At 46.0% G+C, this 8,502-nt stretch overlaps 2 protein-coding genes across 3 annotated transcripts; one reads left to right on the plus strand and one right to left on the minus strand.

Annotated features, from left to right (window-relative positions):
• Nucleotides 1-1,278: 1,278 nt before the first annotated feature.
• LOC148026596 (UPF0496 protein 1-like) lies at nt 1,279-3,030 on the minus strand. Its single transcript, XM_087691040.1, has one exon. The coding sequence runs from the start codon at nt 2,844-2,846 to the stop codon at nt 1,671-1,673; it is 1,176 nt and encodes a 391-aa protein (XP_087547166.1). The 5' UTR covers nt 2,847-3,030; the 3' UTR covers nt 1,279-1,670.
• A 419-nt stretch (nt 3,031-3,449) lies between these two features.
• On the plus strand, nt 3,450-8,100 carry LOC148026597 (UPF0496 protein 3-like). Of its 2 annotated transcripts, XR_015692850.1 has the most exons (3): nt 3,450-4,006; nt 4,138-5,460; nt 8,038-8,100. XR_015692850.1 is itself a non-coding variant. In XM_087691041.1 (2 exons), the coding sequence occupies exons 1-2, from the start codon at nt 3,940-3,942 to the stop codon at nt 5,223-5,225; spliced, it is 1,155 nt and encodes a 384-aa protein (XP_087547167.1). In that variant the 5' UTR covers nt 3,450-3,939; the 3' UTR covers nt 5,226-5,866. The 2 variants fall into 2 exon arrangements, 1 of the variants encoding a protein (XP_087547167.1); XM_087691041.1 differs by lacking the exon at nt 8,038-8,100 and having other exon boundaries at nt 4,138-5,866.
• The last annotated feature ends 402 nt before the right edge of the window (nt 8,101-8,502 follow it).

Raw genomic sequence — 8,502 nt, forward strand, 5'->3', positions numbered from 1 at the left:
TAAAAGGAAAACCACAAGAATCAAGAACATATGAACTTAAGCAAGAATTTCAAATTGCCCTCATTGATTTCAAATTGATCACAATTTGCTTTAATAAAAATTTAGCAATAGGTTTGCCAAGGCATTGGGAGGGGCATGTAGCAAAGGTTCCTGCCAATGTTAATAATCTATTGATCTAGATCCAATCCCTCCTTGAAGTAGTTGCCCTCACGATTCCAAGAAAATCTCTACAACTCATGCAAACATGGTTGATGGATATAGCACTTGCATTAGTGTGAGAAGCCCCCACCCTTGCATATAGCTAATTGCACCCATATGGATACATTTTAGTCCACCTCTCTTTCATATAATCTTTGTAACTTAGTAACAAATAGGTTATTCACTTTAATAGTAAGCAATTTATTGCTTATGATCGTAGCAATTGCCACTATACACTTACTTTGCCAATTAAGATAAGTGGTGTTACCATTGTGTTTGGTCCCTCAAAGCAAGTCTGCCAAGCACTAATATTAGCAAATGATCTAATATAGACATTGCAAATAACATTTAAAACAAGGAAGAAAGGATGCTTGAGCCTTGTTATGTGGCATTTAAAGACAAAAGGGAGTCACATAGTAACTTAGTAACACATAGGTTATTCACTTAAATAGCAAGCAATTTATTGCTTCGTCATCGTAGCAATCGGCACTCTACACTTACTTTGCCAATCAAGATAATTGGTGCTACTATTATGTTTGGTCCCTCAAGGCAAGTCCATCGAGCACCAACATAAGCAAATGATATGATAAAGACATTGAGAATAACATTTAAAACAAGGAAAAAAGGACACCTAAGCCTTGTTATCTCAAATTTGAAGATAGAAGGGAGTCGCATAATAGTAGATAACTCTTTTCATCTTGTGCAGTTCTTCTTAAGTATTACACCATAGTCGTTTTGAGATATAGGTGCAAAACCTATTTCTACCCTATTGAAGACCTCATTTCAAAGGGGCCGTCATCGAGTGTTTAATTGCCACATGATGCATTGTTAAAGTCTTTGAGCTTCTATTATTGTGTTTGTGCACACAGAATGTCCCAAACTTTGAAATTCAATTAACTCTACAATCCCTCAAGAAAATGGGAACTAGATTTCCCAAGCATCCACAAATGCAGAGTCCATACCAAAACTTGTTTGATTGGCTAATGCTTCTACTTTAATTGTCCCCCCCCCCCACCCCAAAGGCCAAAACCCAAAGCATAATTATAACAATCCAAATTATAATAACAACAATAGTCGCATAAAGGAATCTAACTAGAAACAAAAGGTGTTATGTTGAAATTGTAAAGGGGAATCAATTACATTGGCGTTGTGAGCAAAATGAACTGAATGTTTGTCTGTGTAACCCAGCTGAAAAAATGAAAGCCGTCCAAGATCGTCATTGGTGATATATCCAACTTCCAAGGTCGACCCTTTGGTATGCTTAAAATTACGAAATCGAAAAGGCGCACCAATTGGGTTGCGAAACCAACTCGAATGTAGGTCGAAATCCGGCAGTGGGATTTGGGCGAGTCACTACTGACAACCAAGTGCGCGCAAACAAAGAGCAAAAAATTGGCACTAGATTAACGTTGGAATACCTCGTGGACGACGGCCTCTCCTCCTCCGAGGTGGTCCGTGTTGTGTTGCCAAGGCTAGAAGCTCCCGGGGCGTTGCCGTCTCTGCGTGCGCCGGGCGATGGTCTGCAGGACGATGGCTCTGGCCTGGCGGATGCGGTTGCTGACGCGTTCGATGTGCAGCTGCAGGTTATCCAGCGCGCTCACAAACTCCAGCCTCCTCGCGGCCAAGTCCTCCACCACAAGCCTCAGGGCCGCCACGTCATCGGGGCCCTGCCCCGTGGCCAGGCCGACACTGCGCACCATGGCGGCCAGACGGGCCTGCAGGTCCGCCACCAGGTGCCGGATGGTCTCGAGCTCGTGCACGGCCACGGTGGTCCCCACCTGCATGGCTTGCAAAACCTCCAGCTGCGCCCGAATCTGGTCCTCGTAGCCCTTCCACACCGACCGCACCCACGCCCCCACCGTCCCCAACGGGATGGCCGACGCCGCCGCCGCTAGTGCCGCGGCGATGGGCGGCGCTGTGATCGCCGCCGCCACCACCGAGCAGATCAACAGCGCCGCCACCGCGGCCCCGAACAGTATCGACGACACCTTGGCCCACATCCGCACGTGCCGCAGCCGCCGGTCCAGTTTCTTCTTCTTCTCTCTGAGCTTCTCCAGCATGAGGGCGTGACGCTCCTGCACAGCCCGGAACTTGAGGATGAATTCGCCGCCGAAGGGCTCCCCGCCGCCGCCCTCCTGCGCGTACGCGTCCAGCAGGTTCAGAATGCGACTCGCCTCGCCCTCCGTTGGGTCCCTGTCCGTCGGCATGATCGCCAGCGCCGCCTCCACCCCTAGCTGGCTGTCCTTCGCCCGCTGTATGCACGTCTCCGCCTCCGTGCAGAACTCCAGCGTCGCCAGGCTGTTGTCGAAGAACTCCCGCACCAGCATCAGTATCTCCTGGTTCTTCCATACATCTTCCTGGTATGCCAGAATCACTTCCATGACGTCCCTGTCCATTTCCAGCAGCGACGTCGTCACCTCTTTCAAGCAGTCGAGGGAGAGGTTCGATCTCGGCGCCTGGCCCGCGCCAGTTGTAACTGGAGATGATGTCTGAGCTAATGCTTGCAGCACACGGCCTGTGCGGTCCTTAAGGTTATGGTCAAAAGTCTGCACATCTGGATCGGTCATGCAGACGGCTTCGTAAGATGAGAAGTCCAGGGATTGGAGAGGGTCCTCGCCGAGGAGACGGCTATGGACGACGTTGCCCATGAGAGCACGCGTCGAAGAGAAAGAGGTAGAGAATCAGACACCTGCAGCGAGAGAAACAGAGTCAGGAAGGGAGAAAGAGGGAGAGGCCTGCTCAGGACTTGCAGAGAAATGAGATGGAATGAGCAGGGATGAAAAAGGCTTCGATGCGAAGAAGGGTTTGGACAGAGAGAGAGAGAGAGAGAGAGAGAGGGGCGGAGACAGAAAGGGAGAAGGTGGCCGGAAAGGCGAACGCGGTAAAGTGAAAGCGGCAGCATAGTCGTATATCGTATATATATATCACATTATTATAAGTATAAATTTGAAGCATTTAGCGTGCCTTGTTTAACCGGCATTAACCGTTTGGTTGGATCTTGTTAGCACTTCGGAGTCGGCAACTATTATTGAATGGCTGAGATTCGAGCGGCCAGAAATCAACGGGTGGATCCACCGAACAATTTCACAAGCCTTGGACAACACAGTTCACGACATTGACGACATGCTAACATCAAAGCGGGATTCACGGTGACGCGACAACGCTTGCGCCTTTACCAATCCAATTGTGCCACATCAGCGCTCCTGCCACGTGGCTCCAAGCGAGCTTCAAAAGGTAATGCTACGTTAGCAACCGATAGCGCAAGCAACATGAAACGGTTGGCAAAGTCGAACCGGTTTGTATACGGTTCCCAACATCCAACCAAGTCGTGCCGTTTGTTGACTCTGGGGAGGCTTGAACGTGACATAATTTGCACAATTGAAGAGCGTCACTGACTGGCTACGTAAGTGCCCAGATTGTGCTTCTTGTTGGATAAGCTTAATCAGAGTAGCTTACTTGTGCTACCATTGGACTGCAACCATTATGACACCACGCCACGGAATGAAACGTGCAAAAGGCCTAGCTACCTCTGTTTACTTGTCGTCTTCATTCTTCATCTGGACGCTCAGTCTTTCCTCCCTTCTTCCTACCCACCATCCCCCTCCATTCCTCCTCCTCATCCTCCTCCTCCCTATTCTTTCAAGGTTCTCTCCTGCCTTTTCTGCGTGAAACAGTGCAAACAGCTGGACGTCCGTGCGGCGGACATCCATCTCCTCCCCCGATCTGCTCCCACATGTCGCAATGCTGTCGCGTAACCTCAAATGCTTCTGCTGTAACCAAATTCCTGCGGCTGCGGCTGCCTCCTCGGGTAAGGATTTGCACTTCTTTCCTTCGCACCCACGGCCCCATTTTCCTGTTTCCCTCACGGCAAAAGCTCTTATCAGTTCTCACCCATAACTCTGAGATCAAGTTGACCGTTGGGATTTGTGTAAACTGCAGAATCTGGAAGCAGCAGATCTCACAGATTCGCGACATCTAAGGAGCTTCGCCGTGGGAGCACATCATACTGGACAGGAATGTATGACACTACAGTGAGAACAGCCTCTTACAACGAATTTCGAATGAGAGTGGAGGTTTTAGAAGCCCAGCGGTTAGAGATCAGCGACATCGAAGGCGCGGGCTCACGGCACGTAGTAGACGGGCTTCTAAGTCCAGACCAGGAGCGCGTGGAAGAGGTACTAAAGGCGAGCGACGGGAGGCCAGAGATTCTGAAACTGGCAGAGGAGTACTTCGACAGCAGCAAAAGGGCGTGCAGGTTGTGTGGGGATCTACTGGAGGCCATAAGGGAGGCGAGGGGGCAATGCAGGCAGATGGAGGAAACGCTGGCGAGCGTGCCGGCGTCAGGGGAGCTGGGGGCGGTTGTCCAGAGGCAGATAAGGGTGGCGGAGAGCTTGCAGGGGATGGTGGAGGCGAGGAACCCGTTCGCCGGGAGGGAGGGGGAGGAGGGGTTCGAGGAAGCGAGGGGGAGGTATGGGAAGCTGACCCGGGGGGTGGAGGAGAGGAGGGACGAGGTGGGGCGGATGGTTAGGCTGTGGGAGTGGGGCTGGAGGGGCGGCACGGCCGGAGTGGTGGCGGTGGCGGCGGGGGTGGTCGTGGCCCTGGTGGTGGTAGCGGCGACACACGGCGTGGCGGGCATGGCGGCGGCTCCGGCGGCGGGGGCGGCGGCGACGGTCGTGAGGAAGAGAGGTCGGGGGGGTAGTGGGAGGGGCCTGACGTTCTGGCGGCGGCAGCGGGCGCGGCTGGAGGCCCTGACGAAGGGCGCGTTCACGGTGAACCGCATGCTGGACACGCTGCGCTGCCTGGTGGCGCGCCTCCACGAGGACCTGGAGCGCACCCGGCGCCTGGTGGCCTTCAGCTGGGACCACCGCGACGAGCCCTCGTGCATCCAGCAGGTGGCCCGCCAGCTCATCAAGAGCCACCAGCAGCTCGTCCAGCAGCTCTCCCACCTCGAAGAGCAGGTCGTAGTCTGCTTCTTGCTCATCAACAAAGCCAGGGATTGGGCGCTTCAGGAGTTTGCAGTCTCCTGAGCCCACCCCTCACCCCAGATTTTTTTTTTTGCTTCCAAAAAAGAAAAGCCAGCATTTGATTTTTTTCCCCAATTCCATTAGCCCGCAAAATTTTCCGGCCCCGGACCCCCACACGTGGGGACACACTAACTCTTAAGTGGAAGGCGGGGACCCTCCTTACGTTCAAATTTCAATTGCTTTTATCCAACAAACTCCCAAGGCTTCCACCATAGCATCATACTTCTCAACGTTGTAAGTACGTGCCCAATGCCCATCATGTTTCTGGTTTCTGTCCTTTTCCAAACGCATTGTTTGAGTTTTCCTCGTTAATCTCGTCTTGGAACAGTATTTCCAACTATCTCACGATTGCGAAGTCTAATGGTGTTTGTGTTGGCAGTCTCATTTTGAACGCTACTTAGTACTGACGTGTTCTTAAGCATCTTAATGTCACTCAATTCCTTCCAATAGTGATCAACCATTTCCCAAGTTGTTGTGATTCTCATCCTATCAAATCATACTTTAAACTGCATCTTTAGGTTGCGACCACATGCTCACTCACATACATGACATAATCACCATGTGATCCTCCATCTTTTACGTAGAGGTGTTGGTGGAATGGAAAGGAAAGAGGGGTAAGGTACTACTCAATTCATGGTGTGATGCCCATTCAATTAGCATAAGTCTAAATAGAAATTTTAAAATTTTCTACATTCACAATCCTAGCTCCAAATTGTATTGCATTTAACCTAGAGACATCCTTAATCAAGTGCGTCCTTCACATAAACAAGTCTCATATCCTTTTGACCTTTTAAGAATCTCACTTCTTTAGGATATTGATATATCCACTTCTTTTATGCCCATTTTGCCAATTTGTGGAGCATACCATTAGAGCTCCTACATGCCATTGTCATTATATTCTCCCTCCATTTCTTTACTTCTTTTGATTGTTTTTCGTCATTGGAGTAAACACGAGTGTCTTAACATGTAAAAGAATGGAAAACCTTATAATGGTCATTTTATGTGGATTGATTTTGTGAGGTTAAAGAGTATCAAGTGTTTTTTTTCTATGTACATGTGTGATTGCATGTGTTTGAATGTGTTGATGTTGAAAATTTATGTTCCCTAAGTATTGAGTAGCCTCATCTTTTACAAAAAGATAAGGGGCTCAAATGTGTTGGGTAGATTGAATGATTAGCTCCTTGATTCTATATGATACTGGAGCCACCTTGTGAAGACTCTCTTTGGGGAGTGAATAAACTAAACTAGAAGAATTTATTGCACAAGTAAATGTGGTAATCAACCAGGATTCAATTCAAAACAATAGTATAACCAATCATTTATTGATGTCACAAATAGTAGGATTCAATTCAAAACAAGGAATCAATGTATCTAATCAACTAGGATTCAATTCAAAACAATAGTATAACCAATCATTTATTGACATCACAGATAGGAACTTTGAAAGAGAAGATGGCTTCAAATACATATTCACTACTTAATTCTCTAGAACAACCTATATTGAGAATTGAATGGAAGTGGTATAAGATTATCAATCATTATTATAAGATAGTTATCTTTGCTAGGTTGGATTTATTATGCAAGTTTTAAGAATTAGACAAAATCAAGTTATTCATTCAAACAAAAGTAAAAAACCAAAAAGAATATGCTTTATGAGTTTTTAGTAAAAAAAGTTAAGGAATACAAATCCATACATGAGGGAGGTGCTCACGTATACATGGGGGAACATTGTATCTGTTTTGTCATGCGCTCGTCTCAATTTCTCTCTTTCTCTATTTGTGTTGTCTAAACATTTGGTTATGTGAATGTTATTGTATAACCAAGAGTATAGTATACATGCTATGTATCTATTATATGGATTTTCACTTTTTGTTTATCGCATAATAGTGACTTCTTGCAAGTTGCACATATATATATATAATATTAGTTGCATTATGTGTGGTATATAGATGGCGGGTGATTAATGTGTTTTGTCTTTTTGGTGTGAGTAGATATAGGTATATAGACATAATTATTTTTAAATTTATTAGTGTATTGCATTTTTCTTCACATGATTATTATTATGGACACTTATTCACATCAAATTGTGGAAAGTAAAGTCAAGAAAATCAAAGCTAAAGTTCCACAATATATGTTTGAAAAAAGGGTTCTCATCTATAATCTTTATTGGAGTATGTGGGACACTTACATCTTCTTTGTGGGAGTAGGCTTACTCCCATGCAAAGTTGTACTATTTCTTGTGGACACTCATCAACCAAAAAACAATATGAGAGTTATAACAATATATTCTATTGATTTTAGCTTAGACTACACGCACTAACCTTAGGAAGAAACATGCACTAAGAGGGTGGTCATGAGCCCATTAAAGAGGATTCAAAGAAGTATTGGAAACTCTAATTTACAAAGAAATCATAACTCTAACTTTTTGCATAAAAGGATTGAAAATGAATGAAACAAGATATTTGTGTATGTACAAACTTGAGCTACTCGTGTTCTTATTATGAATTTTCCTTGTGTTGGCAAGAGAGAGAGAGAGAGAGAGAGAGAGAGAGAGAGAGAGCATGCAAGAGTGAGAAACTTATAGGTGAAGCTCTCATCCATATTTTATTTTCTTTATCCCTATCCCTCATGGTAAGAGGAAGAGTTGAGGGAGTGTGTGAGGATCGAGTTGAGAGAGAGCAAGGGAACTATGAGGTAAAGTTGAGGGAGTGTATGAGGGGCAAGTTGGGAGACAACAAGAGACTTGTAAGATGGAGTTTTCTCTTTTTCTTCTTCTCCTTCTCCTCTATTATCTTTTTTATACATTACTGTGCAGGAGGCAAATAAAAGGAGTTGGGTGTGGCTTTTGAAGCAATGTGCAGATCATGAAGTTATCATGGAGCCTCGGACTACAATATGTTAGGTAAGATGGCAATCTCACTACATCTCGATATTAAAATTGTGTTCCTTTCTTTCCAGATTGCAAGAGTGGATGTATGATTAGTTTTGAGTGGACATTAGATGGCTAAGTTAGAGACGGCCGACTAACATGTTTGAAATGCTTGAATTGCTTGAAATGCACATAACCACTAGTCACATAGTACTTCTGCACATACGCTTATAGCCACTCATAAATAGGCACTCATGCACACAAATCATTTATGCATGCATAGGTCACTTGTGCACATCCACTTAGCTACGAATGAGCACTTGTGCACATAGGCATTAGGTTACCTTTGTGTGTGTGATTGTAATGTTATTCATGCATATATACTCATTCACTTTTAATCATAGGTGCCAT

This window comes from Lygodium microphyllum, chromosome 13 (genome assembly GCF_053477565.2).
Source record: "Lygodium microphyllum isolate KBCC chromosome 13, Lygodium_microphyllum_v1.1.10, whole genome shotgun sequence".
Lineage (NCBI taxonomy): Eukaryota > Viridiplantae > Streptophyta > Polypodiopsida > Schizaeales > Lygodiaceae > Lygodium > Lygodium microphyllum.

Coding starts and splice junctions, on each gene's coding strand:
- LOC148026596 (XM_087691040.1), bottom strand. CDS start 2,846: ATGGGCAACGTCGTCCATAGCCGTCTCCTCGGCGAGGACCCTCTCCAA.
- LOC148026597 (XM_087691041.1), top strand. CDS start 3,940: ATGCTGTCGCGTAACCTCAAATGCTTCTGCTGTAACCAAATTCCTGCG. Junction 4,007..4,137: donor GGCTGCGGCTGCCTCCTCGG/GTAAGGATTTGC, acceptor TGTAAACTGCAG/AATCTGGAAGCAGCAGATCT.